The sequence below is a fragment of the Spermophilus citellus genome, assembly GCF_964194105.1.
Source record: "Spermophilus citellus genome assembly, chromosome: 4".
Classification (NCBI taxonomy): domain Eukaryota; kingdom Metazoa; phylum Chordata; class Mammalia; order Rodentia; family Sciuridae; genus Spermophilus; species Spermophilus citellus.
This window is the reverse complement of record NC_138185.1, coordinates 118,611,439-118,635,183: the sequence shown is the minus strand read 5'-3', so window position 1 is coordinate 118,635,183 and position 23,745 is coordinate 118,611,439. Positions and strand designations below refer to the sequence as shown.

The 23,745-nt window shown below is 32.3% G+C and overlaps 1 protein-coding gene across 3 annotated transcripts in view; it reads right to left on the bottom strand.

Annotated features, from left to right (window-relative positions):
* Window positions 1-23,745, bottom strand: part of VPS13C (vacuolar protein sorting 13 homolog C) — a 169,969-nt gene that overhangs the window by 89,006 nt on the left and 57,218 nt on the right. For all 3 annotated transcript variants that reach the window (XM_081288661.1, XM_081288662.1, XM_081288663.1), the window contains 14 exons: window positions 22,261-22,378; window positions 19,848-19,977; window positions 18,957-19,035; window positions 18,189-18,328; window positions 13,739-13,892; window positions 12,239-12,318; window positions 10,677-10,736; window positions 8,905-9,064; window positions 8,045-8,161; window positions 6,927-7,030; window positions 6,566-6,733; window positions 6,096-6,400; window positions 4,194-4,341; window positions 3,380-3,488 (listed from right to left, as the gene is read on the bottom strand). In XM_081288661.1, coding sequence (XP_081144787.1) covers window positions 3,380-3,488; window positions 4,194-4,341; window positions 6,096-6,400; window positions 6,566-6,733; window positions 6,927-7,030; window positions 8,045-8,161; window positions 8,905-9,064; window positions 10,677-10,736; window positions 12,239-12,318; window positions 13,739-13,892; window positions 18,189-18,328; window positions 18,957-19,035; window positions 19,848-19,977; window positions 22,261-22,378 — 1,872 coding nt within the window. The remainder of the gene's footprint in view (window positions 1-3,379; window positions 3,489-4,193; window positions 4,342-6,095; window positions 6,401-6,565; window positions 6,734-6,926; window positions 7,031-8,044; window positions 8,162-8,904; window positions 9,065-10,676; window positions 10,737-12,238; window positions 12,319-13,738; window positions 13,893-18,188; window positions 18,329-18,956; window positions 19,036-19,847; window positions 19,978-22,260; window positions 22,379-23,745) is intronic.

Sequence of the window (23,745 nt, the reverse complement as noted above, 5' to 3'; positions counted from 1 at the left end):
CTAACATTATCTTGATCACTGAAAGAGCAAACCAGAACCCTGAAATATCACCTACACCAGAAACCCATATAGAAAACCACTGCTATTTTTACCTTTAAGAAAGCAATGCCTATGGCAAGGTTTCTTAATTTTCATTGTTTTCCAGCACTGCTCCTAACATAATGTGAATAGCAAAATATAACAAATATTTTGCTCTTACAAAACAATTCCAGGAATACTCAAAAATTTCTTAAATATTAAATACAAAGCACTGATCATTTTTAACACAGTAAATTGGAGTTTATTAAAGTTAACAAAGTCTACTAAATTCTATTAATCAAAGGACCCATGAGAGTTAAAAGGAAAACCAGAAAGGAAAAAACATTTCTACACATATATTTAATACAAAAAACTAGCAAAGGACTCGTGTCCAGGATGAATAACAATAACAAAAAACTCCTACTTATCAATAAAAACAATGAATACCTTGGTAAAAATGACAGAATAGACTTGAAAAGTCAGGTCACAAGAGGGTATCCAAATAGCCAATATCACCCCCCCCCCATACACTTTTTTTTAAAGGTGTTCAACTTCATTAGTTATTAGGGAACAAATAAAAAACATAGTAAAATATTACTGTATATCCACCAGAACGACTAAATTTTAAAACACTGACAATTCCCAAGTAATGGTGAGAATACAACACAAATGGGACTCATATATTACTAAAAGTAAACTGGTACAAACACTTAGAAAACCATTTGATATAATATGGTATAAGTTACTAAAGTTAAAATGAAAACCTAACATAGAACCCAGTACTTCTACTCCTATCTACATATCCAAAAGAAAAAAAAAAACATAAGTAGAGTAGCCTCTCCTCCTCTGAGGGGGATATGTTATAAAACACCTAGAAGGAGCCTGAAACCACAGATAGTTCTATACATAACACACCTATGATAAAGTGTGATTTGTAAATTAGGCACAGTAAGAGATTAACAACAATGATTTAATTATTTTTTTTAGTTGTTGATAGAAGTTTTTTATTTTTTATTTAATTTTTTGCAGTGCTGAGAACCTAACCCAGTGCCTCACACATGCCAGGCAAGTCGCTACTGCTGAGCCACAGCCCAAGCCTGATATAGATAATTATAAAAAATAATCTGTAATAAAATTGCCACCAATGAGTTTCCACTACACTTGAACTTTGTGGTCATGTTAAATACTAAGGGTCATTTGAATATAAGCACTGGGGTAGCATAACAATCTACCTGATAACTAAGACAGCTATTAAATGAATGACAGAAAAATAGCATATATCATGTGGATATGCCAAGCAAAGGGATGATTACAATGTCCCTGGCAGAGCAGAATGCAATTTATAACTTTTAAGTTATTTATTTATGCAACTTTCCACTTGACACTTTCAAACCACTATTGATCACAGCTAACTAAAACCCTGGAAAGCAAATCCACAAATAAAGAGAATTACTGTATGCTAAAAGATATATACAACAACACAGCAACTTTATTCACAGTAGTCAAAAAATAGAAACAAACCAAATGTTCATCAAAAATAGAATAGATAAAAAACAATTCTGGATACATTTTTATACTTGAACATTACATAGGAATAAAAAGAGCCAACTACTATTAAGTACAGTATCAAAAGAATTTCAGGAGGTGTTGAAAAAAAGCAGCCACATACAAGAGTAATTTATTCATAATTCCATTTACGTAAAACTCAAGAAGAGTTAAAATAATCTATAGTATTATAAATTGGAATGATAGTTACATCTGGTTGGATTTGGGGGCACATGGTACTGACTGGGAAGGGACATCAGGGAGGCTTTCTGAGATGCTGAAGACATGCAGCATCTGTATCATGGTGACAGAATAGTTGTATCTACATGTAAAAGTTCATTAAGTTGTACACTTAAAATTTCTGTACATATATGTTATATTATAGTAAAAAATTAAATGATGAAAAAATGTAGTGAAATATCATCTTTAACTCAGCAAATGAGCAAAGATTTTAAAATCTGACAATTCACTATATTAACAAGTTATAGGAAAACAACCTGGTGCCGGGCATGGTGGTGCACACCAGTAATCCCAGTGGTTCAGGAGGCTGAGGCAGGAGGATTGTAAATTCAAGGCCAGGCACAATAACCTAGTAGGCCCTGAGCAACTTAGTGAGACCCTATCTCAAACTAAAAAAAAAAAAAAAAAATGAAAAAGGGCTCATTAGTTAAAACACCTCTGGGATCAATCCCTGGTACCAACGGGGGAAAAAAAGGAACAACCTGGTACAAGTACAAAACAGTACAAGTCCTATGGAAGGTAATTGACAGATCTATCAAAATTTTAAATTATGTTTTTTAAATTGTATTGATTAAATTACTAATTAAATTTAAATTAATAAAGATTACATACCCTTTAGCTGGTATTACCCTACAAGTACTTGTAAAAGTGCCATGTACAGGATATTGAATGCAACATGGTTACAGTGAAAAAATTGAAAGCAAACTAAAATGTTTATAAAATGGAGACTTGCTAAATCATGAAATTTCCACAGACTCTAATACCAGGTAGTCATTAAAAAGAATAAAGGAGATCCATATATAGAACATATACCAATATAAAATGAACACAAGACATAATTTAGAAAAAAAATGAGCAAATTGCATATACACACAAGTGCTACCATTTTTTGAAAAAAAAATTATATGTGTGTGTGCATGATACATTCATGTATATACATATGTGTAAAACAGCTTACAATTTGTACTATAATTACTTAATTGCTAAATCAAAAGGGACGCAACTAATAATTTAAATTCTCTTCATTTTATTGCAGTATAATTTTTCAGTATCATCAGGGAATGGTACTTTATCAGCAAGTGCAATTCTTAAAAATATTTTACTACTAAGCCTTACTTAAAAATCACAAGAAGTATGCTACCATAAACAAGGACAAATTAAATATTTTTTTCTGTACATGTAAATACAATAATTATCCCAGGAATCCACAACTGAATATTGACCCCCTTCTTAATGTTCTTCAACCAACTTATATAATTTTTAAAAAATGTTAAAATGACAATGGATTGACTGCTTAACTAAAAAGAATTAATCATCTCCAAATATAACTTCTTGTTTGCTTTCTTGGTAATACAAATTACAATTTGTAAATTATATTTGTTTACTTCTCTTATATTGTCTTTTTCAGGCTAAGAATACATGTAGATGAGTGATATAGACTCTGTGCTTTTAACATGCACAAGACTCTGGGTTTGCTACCCAGCACCACAAAAAAAGGAAAGAAAGAGATTATTATGTACTAAATTATAAAATAAAATAGACACATTTAGTATGTCACCTATTGTCAGACTCTTACCTGTCTCTTGTATTCTTGGTTTCACTTTATCTAAGTCTTCAGTAGCCTCACCAAGATTTTCTCCTAATATTCTAAATAAAAGATTAAGATCTTCCTGATTTAGACTAACCTGTGAGATATTATGTTAAAAAAGAAAAAAAGGCATTTCATTGTACAATGAAACAATTTAATGCAGAAAAAAAATTCTCAGTAATAAAACACAAAGGACAATATAACCTAACAATCAAAAATTTATATAATTACTATCCACTCAAGTATTTCACTACTCATTTCATGTAAACATTTTTATTTTCAAAGAAAATACTTATAGAACAATTTATAAATCAATATGAACCACAATGACTTATCTTTATAAAAAGTTAATTATGATTCAAGAAATCTGATCTTTTAAAAGGGACAAATTTTGAAAATGCACACACTTCACTTTTTAAACAATAACAATTCCAGTGAAATAAAGACTGTTCTTAATATTAAAAATAGGCATTTCCCTCAATGCTATAATTATCTTTGGAGAACCTTAGGTATTCTAAAAATAAAAGTATATGTTTATAATAAATAGTATCAAAAGGAATATGTTAACAGTTTACACACAGATCTCTGCAAATGCTTATAATAACAAATATGAAAGTTAAGTAACACTATCTGAAGATTAAATTGTACTGAAAAGAATAAAATAACCCTGTTGTATATCATCTGGCTGGAATTGTTCTTATATTATTCAGTAAAATATTCTACCTTTTATTTGAATATATACTAAGAAAGTCTCCAGAGTTTACAATTTCAATGATGAAGGATTTTTCTCTCATGTACTCACATTCATTGAATCAAGATGTCCTTTAATTTCCACAACAGGCACTTTGTGGTACCAATTTGCAGCTAGATTTCGATTTACAGAAAACTCCAAATTAATTGGGTGCAACAGCTGAATATCAGGATGGGAGATGCCTGGCTGGATTATTGTCCTAATAACCAACAGAAATGATACATATGCAAAAATATAGGAGGAAACACAACATATGATTTAAAAAAAAAAAGTGAAGCAGCTATCTTCCACTCTAAGTAATGACTTTAAGATGAACTTATAATTAAATTAATTTATAATCCATTGGCAAGGACAGATTAAAATATCCGATAAACAATGAAATTATTATGAATACCTTTATCTTTAAATAGCAGACAAGTGATAACTGCAAACATTTTAAAAACAAAGTCACACTCTTAAAAACATTGGAGAAATCATCAAATTGTTATTCAACGATTAAAAATAGTTATGTGCCAATAATGATGTGTCAGTGATGGACCACATATATCACTGTGGTCCCTTGGGATTCCTCTTGCCTAGGGACTCTGTAGCTGTCATAAAGACAGTGCAATACATTATTTCTATATTTGGGGTAACACCAGTATAGGTAAACCTACTACACAGCCAGTCATAAAAGTACAACATGCTCAATTACGAACAGCACATAATACTTGGTGATAATAAGTGACTGTTACTGGTTGATATATTTTCTAGTCTTTCACTACTTAAGAATGTACTCCTTCTACTTAAAAAATGTTTACTATAAAACAGTATGTCATGTTAAATTGGCTGAAGCCTCATACATCATATGTATCATGTTTACTATGTATCCTGACCATATAGATTCTGAACAAGAGATCGCATGGAATGATTGGCTGATACCACCAATGTTTGTGTAAGGACACTCTGTGATGTTCATACAATGATGAGATAACCAAATGTGCATTTCTCAAAATGTATCCCCATCATTAAGTGAAGCATGACTATATATTTTTAGGTACAAAGACTAAGGAAAACATTAGCAAAATGCATGCTAACAACATTTTCTAGGGAGTTTCATAAAGTTTTTCTCCAGGACTGTTTTCTGAACTTGCTTTACAATCATTACCTTTTTATTCTGGATAAAAATCTCATTTGATAGGGTAGAAAATAATTTTCTAATCTTCTTGTGTTTTTATGTGTCATGTGTGAGCACTGATGATACAAAATTACTTACAAAGTATTCCTGCCAATAATGTCTAAGCTCCATAAAACCATGATGAATCACTCAGATAAAACTAAATTGGGAACTGTTCCAGGAGGTAACCAGACTACACTCTTCAAAACCACCAAAATCGTGAAAAATACAGAAAGGTTAAAGGACATTCCAGAATAAGTGTGTATTAGTACAGAAATCCCTCTTAATAGTACAGAATGCAATTAAATGCCATGTGTGATTCTGGTGGGGGGAATTTACTGTAATGGACATCACTGGATCAAAGGTATAACCTCAATATTGAATGCACATTAGATAATATTATACCAATACCAAATTTCCAGAATTTGATAATTATATTATAGTCAATATAACTGACCCTGCTTTCAGGAGGCACATTCTAAAATATTTAAGGGCAATGGGTCAAGATATCTATTCTCAAACCAGTTAGCAAAATATGATTTAAATAATAATACTATGTATACATATATTAAAGCAAATATAAAATTGGTAAAACTACTGAAATGTATAAAGTACACTCATGATACTATTTCTATAATTTTTCTGTAGGCTTAAAATTTTTCAAATTAAAAACTGTTTCAAAAACAGCTGTATGTAATATGTAATAGAAGTTTGTTAGGTATGAGTTTCAACAATCAAAAAATTTCATAGCAAAAACTAACATAATACTTAAATCCATAACTGCAGAAAGAGCATACCTAGAAAGCTTGAGTTTTGTGAGCTGCACATCCATTCTATCAATTACTGGAGGATTTAAGGAGTCTTCACCAGACACCAGACTAAATTGATTTTGAACTCTGATTAATCCAAGATCTACCACTACAGCATTGGTGGAAATGGAAGACTGTGGGATGATAATAACTGGTGCTTTCAAATCAATGTAGAAGGAAACACGAAGGCTCCTCTGAGCAAGGTCCTTCACACTCGTGGCAGCCTTTTCTGCAGCCTGGGCAGTGGCAGCACTCAGTGCCTCCTTAGCTGTCTGGAAATTGTTCATGAAGTTCTGTGGACACAAAGTATAAAAGGAAAAAATAGACACATCAATAACACTTTCTGTATATATATATATATGCTTATTATTTTCAATGACTTTATAACATTTGTTATCATAATTATCAGATTTACTTATTTCTAAATTGAAAACTCAATATTTAAATTATGATTTTACCAGAAGTGACATTAGGAATTTATGAAGATAGATAATCTGAATACAGCCAACATTCAGTGATAGCACAGCATCCACTTTGGACATATCAGTATACGAATCTCCCTCAGTAGCATCTGGATACAAATCCAAATTAAAACGAAAAACTTCATTTCCCATTATTGACACGGCCTGAAAAACAGAGTTGTGAATGTTCTGTAGCCAAGAAAGTAATGACAAAATAAAATCCCATTCAGAAAATGTTTTACATTTATAACCTTTATAAAAATAAATATTTAATTGAAATATATTTGTTTTTAAAAAATAAATTATAAAAATTTCATATACAATCATCAAAAAATATTAACTGTTTACTATTACATACTTGTTTATGAACTGTCTTAGGATCAACATCTGTGACAATAATATTTTCCAGTCTGGCAAAAAGTGATTGCTTCTTTGACTGAAGAGAAAGGGAGGAATCAAGGCCTGAAAAAAACATGTTATTATTATAATTTCTACAGATCTGTCATAAATAAGATACTTATTTCCATTGTATAAAATTATTTTGAAGTTTTAATTTTTTAGCAATGTCTAAATCCCAATGAATAAAGTTCTAATATTAGATATTTTTTAGCTTTATAAACATCAAACCTATAAATTTATCAAAAACTAATTATCTGAAAAAAACACATTTAGTATATCTCAGAATTACACAACTCCTTTATACTTTAGGTCATTTTTATGGAGCCTGTTAAAGTGTCATGAACCAAATTCAGACTAGTAGATGTACTGCCAAGCCAAGACAAAGAAAACAAAACAAAAAAGAAAAAACCCAGAGCTTTCTGTTTTTTTTTAAATTCTTAAAGAATTTCATTAAACATATTACACATATTCTTTACCTTTACCAGATTATAATAAACTGACAAAGTTAAGGCCAGGAGAAAACCTACATGAGTTTAGCAGATTTGCCTAAATGAACATAATGGGCTCACAGATTTTCTTCTACATTATAGGTTTGCTTTGCCTAAAGTACAAATGAATAAATATGACATACAATTATATGATTATATATAAAGATAATATGAAGCTTAAAAAGGTCTAGTAATGATGAAGCATTACATAGATCTTCAACTGAATTGAACTGATGCTTCTCCCAGCCCATCAATGGTATTCTAACATTAACATTAGTATTCCTTTCCACCTCCTAGACAACTCTCAGAAGGCCATAGCACATGTGTGTGGTTCAATTTTAAGGTCAAGTTGTGACTAACTTCTACAGTCCAAAAAGAAAGCATCCAGTCTAATCACACACTGGCAGGTATTTCACAGCTCAGAGCACTCTATTTGTATACTCCCTGGTATTGAGAAAGAAAGAAAGAGGAGAGAGAGAGAGAGAGAGAGAGAGAGAGAGAGAGAGAGATAGGAAAGGAAAGAAGATCACAAGAGAATGAGTGTGCAGGCTTACCTCTTAATGAATTTTTAGTACTACGAGATCTTTACCTTGAATCTTGATTTCAGCAATATTGCTCTTCTCATCACAAACAATGACACAGAAAGCATTCAACTTGGCAAACAGCCTAAACCCAACAACATCACTATCTTTGGAGGACACAATCACTAAAAATAAAACAAAGAATTCTATCACTGTGAGATTCCAGTAATCTAAATTTTGTTAAGCTTTTTTCTCCATATTAACTGAACCACAATTCTGCTAAATATATGTAAATACACATTTTTTAAATTCTCAAACTCTTTAAGATCTCAAATACTTTTGTATATCCTACAGAGGTATGTTACTTTTATAAGTTAAAAGCAAAAAAAAAAAAAAAAAAAAGAAAGAAAGAAAAGAAAAAAAAACGCAAAATAAATAAATAAAGACACTAGACATTACTTAAGGTCACACACCTTAAGTAAAAGAGTCAGAATTTGAGTGGAATTCTTTCTGATCTAAAATCTGAACCTGTTTAATTAGATGCTGTCCCTGAGCCCCTTCCTTTAGTCTCTGGGTCTTGATTTCCACATGTCTAAAATGGCAGGGAAGACTGAAATGGAACCTCTTCAGGAGCCACTGAGAAGGGAGGGAAGAGCTCAGAATAAATACAGATCTTGTTCCTCTATTACCCTCTCAAAGGCAATCACCACCACAATAAGAGCAAAAACAAACATTTTCAAAAACAATAGCATGGGTTATATTTACCCTATAGATCAGGTGCTCACATATGATTCAATTTGAAGAAAAAAGCACAATGAGGGGGAGGGCATGTATTTGAATGACTAAATTAGATGATCTCTAAGATTCCTCATTTCACCCTAGAGTACTAAAACCCCTGCTAACAATAAACAAAACACATTTTACATACCTTTCTGCAAAGGTGAATTTTTTTGTTTTTCAGTTGAAATCTGTACCTCCTTGACAACACTCACATTTTGACTATCTGATGGAATAATGGTTGTCAGGTAGTTAATAGAAGAGAGAAGTGCTTGTGTTTGCAAGAAGAGATTTAAAGATGAAAAGGCCACCTAAAAAGATGTTTTAGGAAGAAAATTAGTTTTATTTGACCATTTATAACTTGTACTCCACACAGTGACCCACCCCCCACCCCGCCCAGAGGCTCCCAGCAGACTTTCTACCATCTGGAAAGAAAAGAGGAAAGGAAGGTTCAGGACTCTATAAAGTAGGGAATACATGGAAAGCAAGTTACACCCACACAGTTGAGGGGTACATTAGAATACCACAACAACTTAATTACTCCATCCTCCAAGCATAATGACAACGGAGTTTATAATCTGCCTCTCATGACCATCCTGATATTCAACATAAGCCATCCATAATGCCTTACTGGATTTTTTAAATATATTTATCTTTTGGGTGTAGATGGACACAACACAATGCATTTTATTTTTATGTGGTGCTAAGGATCGAACCCATGTCCCGCCCATGTCCCGCCTGTGCTAGGCAAGCGCTCTACTGCTGAGCCACAATCCCAGCCCCCTTACTGGATCTTAATGGCACATTTATTATGATTATTTAAAAGATATAAATCAGAAAATAAAACTCCAGAACTACTAAAAACTCTAGGACCACTATGGGCTACTAATATGTTTAGAAATGATTCCAAAAGTAGCACCAATAAAATTTAAATACATAAGATACAATTGTAAGTTCCCAGTTACTAAGTGATCTCCAAAAACCACAATAATGGTTCCATCATTTAGAAAGAAACACAGAATATATGACTTGTAAGAAACAAGTACTATATGTTTTAAAAACAAAGACTCTTTAAAGCGAAGGTAGGAACACATATTAATTCCAAGAATGTGTGGCTTTCTAACAGCACATTTAAATAAAATCAAAATCTGTTCACAGAAAACAATTTTTCATTTCCTCAAAACACTAAATTGATACAAAAACCACAAAAAGGAAGGTTTTGAAGATTATGGCAGATTTTTCCCCTCTCTCAAAAGCATTCATTTAAAGTCATATCTCTCATTTTCATTTTAGTGTAACACACAAGTACTTTTCTTCTTCTTTCCTCTACAGTACTGCCTAAGAAGTAATAGCTTCAAAATTACTTACCACCTTTCTTTATACCTTATGCACTTCTTCACTCCTATATTACAAGATGTTATTTAGTTTGGTTTGTTTAGAATCCTGTTCATTTTTTTATTAATTTTTTATTTATATATGACAGTGGAATGCATTACAATTCTTAATATACATATAAAGCACAATTTTTCATATCTCTGGTTGTATACAAAGTATATTCACACCAATTCGTGTCTTTATATATGTACTTTTAATAAAATGTCCATCACATTCCACCATCATTCCACCATCATTTTGAATCCTGTTAGTTCTCTACATATCAAAGTTACCTTTTCTATAGTACTCCCTTCCCTAGAAATAATACTGAAATCTTAGAAAAGATTATAGTAGGATATGATACAGTAAGTCAAAACAACTGCTTTAATAAACTGAATCACAGACACAGCAAGCTAAGTATCTACAAAGTTAATTTATAACTTTCAATGGTCTCATCAAATAACCCATCAATATTCCTTAGAGGACAGTGAACACTTCCAGAATAGGTTATTTTCAAAAGGAATATATTTGTTTAATAAAATCCCTTACCTTAAGTGTTTGTTCCGTTTTTTCAAAAGCAGTTTGAAAGCTTGGTCCATTCCTATCAGCCTGAAAAAAGAAAGAAAATTTCTAAGGAACGAATTAAGACCAAAGCAAATAAATCCTTTATTTATAATCTCTGATTAATTTATTTAAATTTACCTATAAATATATTTGTATCTATATTATATATTTAATTTTACTGTCATTATTTTAATGTTATATCCAAAAAACTTATTGTAATAATGTAAATGTTTTCTCTTCAAGCCTGGGATGATATTCATTGAATTCTGGGAAGAATTCTGAAGGCTGGAGAATATAAATTCCATAGAGTCCATCCATTACTTAATGCTTAAATCCCTCTATAAAGTCTTTGGCAGAAGTGGGTGTGATGGCACATACCTACAGTCCCAGCTACTTTGGAGGCGAAGGCAGATGATTGTTAAGTTCAAGCCCAGCCTGGGAAACTTAGTGAGACACTCTCTCAAAATAAAATAAAAAGGGAAAGGGATGTAATTCAGTGGAAGAACAAGCACTTGCCTAGTATACAAAATCCTAGGCTCAACTCCAATTACTTAAAAAAAAAAAAGTCTTTGGCAAATATAAATATAACTCTCCAGTGAAAGAAATCTTGTCTCCCTACAAGGAATTGTAATCTTTGAAGAATGTTTTGTTTCAATGAGTTCTTCATACTGAGTAAAAAGCAAACAAACAATAAACAAAACATTCATCTCCCATCATAACCCACATAACCCACCCCTGGTCCTAGTTCTATCTACTGGGAATAAACATAGTAAATTTAAACTCAAAAAATTTACCACCTGTGAGAAACTTTTTGGCCAGACTAGTTTCCCTAACTTTCTGCTCCTACACTACTTTGTGCTTTTCTTTCTTAGAGAATCAGTTATGTTGTCCACCAATCAATGTTATATTTGGTTGTTTCCTTGCCGATCATGCCATTCTAGTATATAATTTCCTTGAGAACAAAGAGTATTTCTCATATCTGTATTCAAGTGCCTAACAGTAAAGGCATTTGATAACAGACATTCAACAAATAGCTGGTGAATACTAATTAAACAAATCAACTAATCCTAAATGCAACCAAATACCATCAGTTTCTTCTTCAGCATTTTTCATGTGATCTATTCTTCTAGTTCTGTTGTTTTACTTTTTCATGTGATATATTTGAGTCTCTTGTCAATCCTAGCAGTTTCCTCTAACCAATCTAAGTTGACTTTTCCTTTTGATGAAGAATACTAGGCCAAATGTCACCTTTGGATACAGTGAGTGGAGACACATGAATATGCCCCAGAAGACAGAAACAGCACCAACTTCATCCCAGGCTTCCACCTTTGGGGATTAGTAGCTTAATGATTTCATAAAGCCCTGTACTGAAGGGCTATTACAGTGAAAGAGAAAGAAGGTACACAAATGGAGGAGGAAATAGTAGTTATCCCTATAATTAAAAATGAAAACACATCGAGAACCATTAGTAATACACTGTCATCTTTTTTCCTCAGAGTATAGTTTTTGAGTATACAACAAATACACAATCATTCCATGGTCCTTACCTTAATATATTCCACTTTTAAAAGATCTAATCCAGGTTTGTCAGAAGAACTAATCAAGTGAAGGGGTTTCTTTCTAGATCCTAAATTGAAGAAAAAGGAAAAAGGGCTTTCAAATAAACAGCTCTTCTAAAATTTTGAAACTTTCTAGGTATCTTTTTATTTTCTAAAAGTACTAGTTAAGCTTTAAAAAAATATCTGTTCACATTTTCATGGTTACTGAAAATTACAAATCTTTATATAAGAAATACAACTTACTTTAAAAACATTCATATTTACTTTTGCTTGATTTTTTATTTGTTTTCAAAATAATAAAAACATCTCCTACATATTTTTAAGGCTGTCTTGTGCATGTCTAGGGCAGCAGAATAGACTATAGGTTTAAGAATCAGGAAATATGACTTCTCGTTCATCTCTATCCTTACCAAAGGCTACTAATTTTTTTTCTCAATCATATAACAAAAAGGCTGGACTAAAACAATCTAATATCCTATTGCACTATAAAATTTTACAAAAAGTAATTTATTCGAGAAAATTAAATAATTTTCCTTCATTTAGGCTGAGAGTCAATTTACATAGAAAAGGTTTTTTTAAGGAAGGAGAATTATTAAAACTTTCTTTTTATCTTAAGAATAAGAAGTTCTATTAAATGTCCTCTAAATCCTTATGTAGAAGTGCCAACGTACTGCCGCCAAAAGCTATGCAGAGAGGACTGACAGAGCCACCATTTCATCCACATTTTACTATTCACAATCTATAACTCCTGCTTCTAAGACATCTAATTTTCCCTTGTCCACTGAGGTCTCAACCTTCCCTTAAAAAAAGGCTTAGAAATACATTAATTATATATTTTCCCTTAAGGCAGTAATGTAAACTCTATATTAAGACAATACCTACAGAATATTAATAACGTAAAACATTTTTCTTCCAAATGAAGGCTTAAAATTATAAAACATAGATCTTTATATTTGACAAAAGCACTAGGCAAATATTAGGTCATTTTAATTATGTGGATTTATCCCTTCCTTCATGCTTCAAAAATATGAGCACACAACGTAAATGGTTAACAAACTACAAAAACTTTAAGAGTTGACTTTGCATTCTACCATTTTAATTTGGATAACTGGTGCTTCTTGTTGATACATGAACACAATTAAATAAAACAAGACATTCAATATCATAATACCAGAGACAAATTCTATGCTTTTGCCATTCATGAGTTATATGATATTGAACTTGGCAATCAGCCTAAAGCCTACTTATCAGTTCATTCATGGATAAATTATATGACCAATCTGACCAATCTATGACTTTGCTAGATATCAACTGGAGATAATAATGCTACCTATTTCACAGCATTGTAATAAAAATTGAAGTTATTATTTGTAGTGAATACTGTAGAACAGTATTTGCTATTATTTATTATGTAAATAAAAGTGCTTCAGACACACAAAAGTGCTATTTTTATTACTGGCCATTATTTCTATTTTTTTAAACTATTACCTTGAATTTCATGGTAATCCAAGCTGATTTTCTTTAAATAAGACACTGCAGTTAAGTCAAATGTTCTTACTGTCGCCTCTGTTCCTAACTGTGTAACATTAAATACTAGAATTGAGTCTTCTTCTTTCTGTTGTTTAGTGAATTCCAAAATCACCTAAAAGAATTATCACATCCAATAAGAAAAGTGTATGTCATACTTAAAATAAGAAAACCAAAATCTTTCTCCATACATATCACCATGACAATAGTGGAAACACTACTCATATTCCTGATTGGAAATTATTATCTTAAATTTTATTATCAAGAATATAGGTAACTTATAAAATATTCTTGTAAAATTTAACATTATTGATTTTTAAATTTAGAAAAATAGAAAAACTATGGATTCTTAATATGATTTTCTTAAAATAAGTCATGTTTGGTGATGACAGAAGCATCACCAAAAGCATTTTATTAAAGTGAAAAGTAAGACAAGAATGTTTATTAGCATACTACTACTTAATTCTAGAAATTACAGGCAATATATTCAGCCAATAAAAAAAAGAACATGTGTGGCAATTTGGGGGGGGGGGGTTTACTGGGGATTGAATTCAGGGACACTAGAACACTGAGCCACATCCCCAGCCCTATTTTGTATTTTATTTAGAGACAGGGTCTCACTGAGTTGCTTAGTGCCTCGCTGTTGCTGAGGCTGGCTTTGAATTTGTGATCCTCCTGTCTCAGTCTCCTGAGCCACTGGAATTACAGACATGTCCCACCACACCAGGCACGTGTGGCAATATTTTAAAACCTGCAAGTTCTTTAACACACTCATCAAAAGGTAGAAATCTTTGTCCCCACCTTTTCAACCTGGCCAGGCTTGTGAATACTTCAATCAATAGCGTATAAAAAAATTATGCTATAATGAATTTTGCAGGAAGCTATCCATGAACTGTGAGTGAACTAAAATGATGTTGAAGCCTTTTAGGGAGGAAAGCCTGGTATGGGGAACTTCCAGCAGCAACCTTGCTAGTTTGAGAAAGTCTGGTTCATGTGGCTTCCTACCTCACTCCATCACAAGTTCAGCACAGCACTGCACCGGAGATGGGGTGACTCGCTGAAGCCACAAAGCCTCTCAGAGATGGGTGCAGCTTGACAAAATGCCAATGAACCTGTTTACTGCAAGACCCCAGCTACATCGAGAAGCAAGCACTGAACCAAGACTATCAAGACTCCTCCCGCTGAAACCTTAACCCTGCCTTTGATGTACTCCCCCTTAAATAAAGAATCAGAGCCTTTGTTCAGTTCCAGCTCCTATCAGGACTGAAAAACCTATTATATGCTCCCTTTTTATTAATTTCTGGCTCTGTCTTTATTTCTTACTAATTATTTCAGACTTTTTACTTCCAGGCATCTCACACCTCCTAAGCAGGAACCTACCCTAGTGGGATGCTGGTCACCTCGCAATAAATTCTGATGACAGAATTTTAAACTCCCACCTCAGAAAGTTGACCCTAGAAAAAGCTAATTGCCATGTAAGAAATTCAGCTACCCTGACACTATCATTCAGGGGAAGGCCTGAATATGTGCTTCAGACAATAGCCCCAACAGGGCCCCCAGCCTACAACCAGTAGGAGCTAGCAACCTAGTGAGTGAACAACTATGGACATCCACCATGGACTTCAGATTGCATCCCCAAGCAATACATGTATGAAATGAAAGACTATACATAAAATAACCCAGTTGGATCCTTCTAGAATTCCTAACCCACAAACTGTGTGCAAACTAAAATAGCTGTTTTAAGCTCCTAAGTGTTAGGTAATTTGACAGCCAAGAATAGTAATCAGAATGACAAAAATGCTGAATAAAAAAAGGCTAAAATTAATCTTACTAGTAGATGACATAATTATATACTTAAGAAAAGCCAGAAGTGTTAGCAGAATAACACTAAGATAACAAAAGGTAGCACAATAAAGTATTAAGTACAGCTGGGCACGATTGTGCATGCCTGTAACCCCAGCAGCTCAGGAGGCTAGGCAGGAGAATCACAAGTTCAAAGCCAGCCTCAGAAACTTAGTAAGGACCTAAGCAACTCAGTGAGACCCTGTATCTAAACAAAATACAAAATAGGGCTGGAGATGTGGCTCAGTAGTCGAGTGCCCCCAAGTTCAATCTCTGATAACACACAAAAAAAGTATAAGTTTAAAGTGATAAACAAAAATAAACATCATAGAAATAAATTTTTATTAAATGATATAAAAAGTAATATATAAAATCATGGGTAAGTTTTTGTTGTTTTTGTTTTGGGTCTTGCTATGTTACCCAGGATGGTGTCCAACTTCTGAACTCAAGGGATCCTCCTATCTTAGCTTCCTATGTACTGGGACTACAGGTGACACCACCATGCCAACCAAGTATTTTTATAATAATTTTCTAAATATACACTAAGAATAGGACATAAAGATAAATTTTATCACCGATTTATTTATTTATTTAGTGGTGCTGGGGATTGAACCCAGGGCCTTTTGCATGGGAGGCAAGCACTCTACCAACTGAGCTATATCTCCAGCCCGCAAAATATTTATAACCTCAAGATTGTTTAAAAAAAAAAAAAAGTCACACTGGGAAAATATTTTCAAATAGCAATACTATTTTTCCCTTCAGTGTCTAGCTGTTTTTCACTTTACTTCATCATTCAATATTCAATGAAATATTTACTGGGTATTTTCTAATATGTATCAGGCTATGCCATCAACCAAGGACACACCAAGGAAAACAGACCAGACATGGTCCTTGTCCTCGTGAAGGATATATTCTAGAGAAAATGAACATTGCTATCATTTGTTGTGTGATCAAGACTTTGCAATAAGATGACATTTGAGCAAATACCTGAAGCAAGTAAAGAATCAAGCCATGCAGGGAAAGGGTGTCACAGGCAAAGGAAAAGGCAAGCACAAAGAATGTGCTTTGGTATACATAAAAAAAGAAAAAAGACAAGTGTAAACTCCATGAGGCAGGAACATTCCTCACTATTGTTTCCTTCATGTACAATGACTGGTACATGATGGTACCTGGATACATACTTATTGAAGGAATAAATGAAATGTGACTGCAGCAGAGTGAGCAAGGTGGGAAAGAACTAAAAACAAAGCCAAACATTCATGTGGGGTGACCTGTGGAAGGCCTTATAGGCCACGGTAAAAACTGAGTCATTACTCTGAGAAAGATATGAAGCCAGGAGTTTTGAAGAGTAGTGATATGATTAGAGTTTCACTTTAAAAGGATTACTTTGGCTATTGTATGGAGAACATAGTATTCGATCGAAATGGAGATAGTTAAGAGGCTACTGCAATGATCCAGGTAAGAGATAATGATAACTCAGTACGGTAGCAATGGAAGAGAAGAGCCATAATCTAAATGCATTTGGAAGAGTCAAGGGACTAACTGATATTGTGGATCGAAGTATAAAAGAAAAAGAGAAGTCAAAGAAGGCTAATGGTAGAAAACATAGCTCTTTTTAAAACAAATACCAGGGCTGGGGATGTGGCTCAAGCGGTAGCGCGCTCGCCTGGCATGCGTGCGGCCCGGGTTCGATCCTCAGCACCACATACCAACAAAGATGTTGTGTCCGCTGAGAACTAAAAAATAAATATTAAAAATTCTCTCTCTCTCTCTCTCTCTCTCTCTCCCCCTCCCCCCTCTCTCACTCTCTCTTTAAAAAAAAAAAACAAATACCAATAATATTTGTACACACAATTCATATCTGACATTATTTTAGATAAGCTCTCACTTTAGGATATAAACAATCAATAAGAAACATCTCTACTAGGTTTTGTTTTCTGTTACCAAGGTAATATAAACTTATTATCAAACTTCAGAATATGAAAAAGGAAAACAGGCAAAAATGAAAAACTATAATCCCACCATCCAGACATGAACACTATTATTAACCAAAGAAAACGTATACACATAATTTTAAATGAATTTATAATCGTTGGTATTATAATGTTTTTTTTCTCCAGTTTTATGTTGTAAATATCTTTCCAGGTTTTCTTTTACTATATGACTTTAAAGGCAATTAAAAAAAACACGTTGGTAATTTTAAGTTGACATTTTTCCAAATTATAACCATGACAATAAACAATATTATTCAGCACAAAAGTAGAAATTACAAAAAAATAAATAAATAAATAAATGTCACAGAGATTTTCTGCAGAAATGCAAATTCTAATTAATAGTCTTAGGCAATTCCAGAATAGATCAGATTATTCCCATGGGTCATTCTTACATTTTTCTTTAAAAACAGTATTTCATTTTTCAAACAGTCCACATGTTTAAGTGTAAGCATGCACATGCACTGGGCAGTAAGAAAGGCAGAGCACATTTTTAATATACTTGATACCTGGGTCTAGCTTATAGTTAAGAAGATAGTGGCAACAAAAATATATTTGTGGACAAAAAGTCTACGTACTTCTTTAATTTCAAACTTGAGTAGAAGATTAATGAGTTCCTCATTTGGAATCTCTGCAGCTTTTTTAAATTCTGTTCCTTTGATACTTTTAGCAATCTGTGAGTCTCCATCTTCAGCATCAAAATACTCATCATCAGACTCTAAAGGAAAAAGATATTCATTTAGTCTTACATAATGTCCACTGCAAACTGCACAAAACACTCAAACCTGAATTCCCGAAAAGTAAAATTCATTAGACATAAACTTCATATACAGACTCAAAAGTCTGAATTTTAAAAGTTCCATAAAGTTATTTAATTTGGCATGTGACAATCAAATTAAAAGTCAAATAGCACTACTATTTTCACTTAAATAATTCTGCTTTTTACCTTATTTCATTTATTCAATATGCAGTAAGATATTTATTGGGATCACCTATCTTATATCAAAGTGCCCAGGATAGACATGATCTTGCCTTTTCAAAGCTTACATTCTAGTTCAAAATTAAAAGAAATCAGACCAGGATAGAAAAAAGTATCACAAAGAGAATGAAGCAAAAACTAAAATAAAGTAACTTATTTAGAATCTTAAGTACTGTCAATCACAAACTGTCATTCATCCAATGAAGGCAGCTGAGCTTAAAAAAAAAAAAAGTGACCCAAAGTCACAGCATTCGTTAGTAGAACCAATAAATTACTATAATATTTTCAGAATTCCTTTATTTTCTGAAAATGTTATCTCTAGATTACAATTTATAGGCTTGGCTTGGCAACAGTTTATATTTCTTACCTGATTCTACTCCATCTAGCAACAGTGAAGTACCAAGTAGACCTTTGGTCCCTTCTGAAATAATAGGAATTGAGGATATCTGGCAAAGAATATAAAAAGCTTTCTTAAAATTACTGATTTAGCAAGACTAAATATACATAAATGAGGCAAAGAACAAAAAGTAATAGAAGACAGAGATGAAAAGATACATACACACAATACACAAACTTTCTAATAAGACATCTCATGTAATCAGCTAATAATTGGTTAGATTTTATAAATTATTAAGATTAACATCCACAGTTACAAAGACAAAACTAAATATAACTCCAGTATTCTATTCATCATTCTGTGTCGTTTAGTTGCTGCCAACAATACTAAAATGCACGTTTATACAGGTCCCTGCAAAATGGTATCACCATCAGTGGACTCTCTGATATTTCATTTCAAAGTAAGTAGAAATACAACATTTCTTTTATGCTACAAAGATCATTATAATTAAAGTGACCTAGAACTTTTAAGTCCTACATATAAGAAAATTTTATATCATTAGTTTATTGGCAATTTAACAAAGAAGATTTCTAATTTTGGCTCTATTTAAAATGTTTTACAAATTGATAAAGTTTTTACTTTCATTTCTTTATTTCTTGTCCTTTCAGTCATAAATTCCATAAATCTAACTTTCTATGAATACTTAAAAATAATAATTTTCTAGTCAGGCGTGGGTGTGGTGGCAGAAGATCAAAAGTTCAAGGTCAACCAGGGTAACATAGTGAGACCCTGTCTCAAAATAAAATTTAAAAAGGGTTGGGTATGTAGCTCAGTGAGTTCAATCCCCAGTACAATGAATGAATGAATGAATGGTAGTTCTGTGAAAAGAGAAGTTTCAGTATATCTATTATAACCACTTACCTGTCTCTCTGCAGACTGTGTAGATGATTTCTGTGGCAAAGGTATACTGTTAATCAAACACAGCATATCTTTCATCTTCTGGTCAGAAATTCTCACATGCATCAAAGGAAGTCCTCCTGATACTTTAAATCTAAAAATATAAATTAACTGTAAGGTTTCAAAGTCAGCTTCTCTGTATTGTGAAGAGGGGATCAATTTGAGAAGGGACTATATTGTCAAGTCAAAGTTGCTTTGGACATGTTTTAATCTAATTCCATTCATGCTTCATTTAGACAACATTATCAGGGAATGGAAAGTTCTATGTAAGATAATTTAAATGTTCCATTCTTATGCAGTTAGAACTTTTTACATTAACTAATTGTTATGACAATCCTTCACAACTGTCTACTTTTTAAAACCAAAATCACCACACATACTTTATTTCCTAGAATCTCCGATTTCTTATCAGTATCAAAGAACACCTACCCCATTATTCTCTATCTTCTCACTTTTATTTTTTATATGTATGGCAGTGGGAAGCACCTGACATATCATTTGTACAATTGTTTATTTTGGTTCTCCTGATTAAAATGTAAGCTCCATGAGGACATCCATTTAACTAGTAAATCACCAAGCCTGTATTTATCTGTCATGTAAATTTGGGCAGCTGCTCTATTCTGTTCCTTACTCAATACAACTGCGTGACATTTGTTTGTGTCAATAGCTTCCTGGCAGCTATTTGCTGCTCATAGAACTCTTTTAGGTTTATGTTTGGCTTCCTGACTAAACTGTGAACAGTTCAAGTTGACAGATGCCCAATTGCTAGGTGGATTATTGGGGTAGAATAAAGCAGTATTTATGGAGAAATTTATAGTACTAAATGCCTATATCGGGAAAAATAAAAAGCCTCAAATTAATTACTTAAGCTTCTACCGTAAGAAACTAAGAATGAAAAGCAAATGTAACTCAAAGTAAGCAGAGGAAAACAAAAATAAGCAGGAGAGTAGAAATCAGGAAGATTAAAAAAATAGAAACAAAATATAGAAAATAATTTAAACCAAAAATGGGTTCTTTCAGATCAACAAAATTGATTAACACTAGTCAGATTAAGAAAAATAAAGAAAAGACATGAATTACAAATATCAGGAATGACAGAGATAAGATCACTTAACTTAGAGATTTAACACCTTAGAGATTCTTAAGGTGTTAAAAATGTAATATGGAAATACAAAAATAACTTTATGCCAGTAAACTCAATAACCAAGATGAATATATTTCTTGAAATATACAAAAAAAAATCACTGCAAACATACTTCAAACCCTTGCTCAAAACAACTAAAATACACAAAAGAGCATTCTAAGGAATAGATAATCTGAATAGACATGTATCTACAAGAGAAACTGAATGTGTAGTTAAAATTATCTCCAAAGAAAATTCCAAGCTGAGATAGCTTTACTGCTAAATCTACCTAACATTCAAGAAAGAAAGAATACCAATTCCACAGATCTTCAAGATAACCAACATTACCCTTATAACAAAACAGGAAAAGCACAAACCAATATCCCCCCCCATCAACATAGATATAAAACTTCATAACAAAATTTCTGCAAGCAAAGACCACAATATTTTAAAAGGTTAATACAATATTTCCAAGTAAGCTTTATCTGGTAAGGAAAGGCTGGTTTAACATCAACCTGACAAAGGGTATCAGGAACTATTTGATACATGCAACAATATGAATGAATCTCAAATAAATCATGCCGAAATTAGCTAACCAAAAACTCTATGATTCTCTTCATATTAAATTTTAGAAAATCCTAACAAATGTAGAGTGTCAGAAAACACAAATATACAGTGTCACCTAGGGACTAGGGGAAAGGAGTTAGGTGAGGAAAGAGAGACTTGGAGGTGACAGAGACATTCAGTACGTTGACTGCGAATAATACTTTCATGGAGCTATACATAGGTCAAAACTTCATTACATTGGACATTTTAAATGATATAGCTTATAGAATTATACCACAATAAAACTGTTTTTTAAACAGCAACATAATTTCACAATTATCTATTTAAATTCAAAATTCATTTTCTATTTTTTTCCTACATTTCTCACAGTTTATATGGTTTCAGGATGAAAATAGCCTCTAATTTTTTTAAGATTTTATTTTATGGATATTGAATCCTGAATTGAATCCATTCAAAAACATGGATTATCAATTTTCATACAACATTCAAATAAGAATTCTAAAATGAGATATATGAGATATAATTCAAACAAATGTCTTCTTTAAAATGTTATTTCTGGTCCAAGACAGAATATTCAGTATTTTTCTGGCTCGCAGAGATACATTTTTTGCTTCCTTAAAATTTAGTAACTGATGGAGATATAGGTCACTTTGTTGATTTCTAATACAAAAGAAGTGCATATATTACCTGGCCATTCTAGCGTCTTTCTCTACCATTGCCTTGGCCAATTCAACATGGATATCCATTGGTTGCAATATATGCATAGTTGATGGATGCTGAAATCGACACTTTTTCCAGTTTTCCTCTTTAAAAAAAATAATTTAAAATATTATTTTTAAAAAATTATCAGATATTCTGTGGAAAACTACTCTGAGTTACTAAAAAAGAGTTATCAGAGTCAATGAACACCAATTTTTAAATCTTTCAGCAAACAAATTAAATAATCTTTATTTTCAATATAGACTGACAGAAGTCAGTCTGTGATATAAAAATGATTCTAGATGTTTGGAGAACATTTATATGATAATACCTTGCATTTCAAAACAAAAAGGGAAAAAAACCCAGGCGTTTATTACCTCAATCTACAATTGGTGATCAAGGTGAGTGGGTATAGTGAAGAGAGAAAACACAGGTGAAAAAAAAATAAGTTTATGGTTCCTAAGTGCAATAGACATACAAGCTTAGCATTTAATTTCAAAGCAAAAATATTTTATCAAGCTAAATTTTTTGACCAAAAAAACGTGTAATAATCACCATTCTTCAAAAAAAAAGAGATCTGAAAAACAGATTTCCCAGTGGCTAAAAGGATCCTATGCAGATCTTTATTGATGGACTTTTACACCTTGTAAGTCAAACAATTATTCACAGATAAGTATAAGAGAAAAGGCAGTTTTAATCATCTGTTTAAGTACCTCCCCTAAAGGAATTAACAGGCTCCTAATACATAAAATCCAACATTTTCTTTATGTTTTTATAAATCCTACAAGAATATAAATCCTGCTTTTAGAGATTATGTCTGTACCTTCCTCCAATGACTTATAAAGGGCTATACTCAAGGATGGTTTATACTTATTGCCTCTAGAAACTAAAGTACAATGGACCAAAAATCTATACTTAAGCAATATAAAACACAAAAGCTTTTGAAAAATAATTATCTTTAAAGTTTTAGGACTATAGCTACAGGTTAGGTACCCCTAACTCAAAATGTTTTAGACCAGAAGACATGCCTTGGATTTAGAAATTCTGGGGGGTGTGGGAATATTTTCATATACATAATTAGATATCTTGGGGATTGGACTCAAGCCTAAAAACAAAATCCATTTATATTTCATATATACCTTAAACAGGTAAGATGAAAATTAATTTTACACAATATTTTTAGTGCATGTTCATTTTGACTATAACCTGTCACATGAGAGCAGGAGAATTTTTCACTGTGGTGTCATTTTAATACTCAAAAAGTTTCATATTTTGGAGCATTTCAGATTTAGGATGTTTGGATTAAGGATGTTTAACCTGTACTATATTGTAGATATATATTTCTCAAGTATTTATAAAGCAGAAGTTAAAGTATTACTGAAATGAAGCACAGGCTAATACAGTAAAATACTTAATTATAAAAGTAATAAGGAAAAACACTGAAACATTCCAAAAGCATTAGGACAGAAGCAC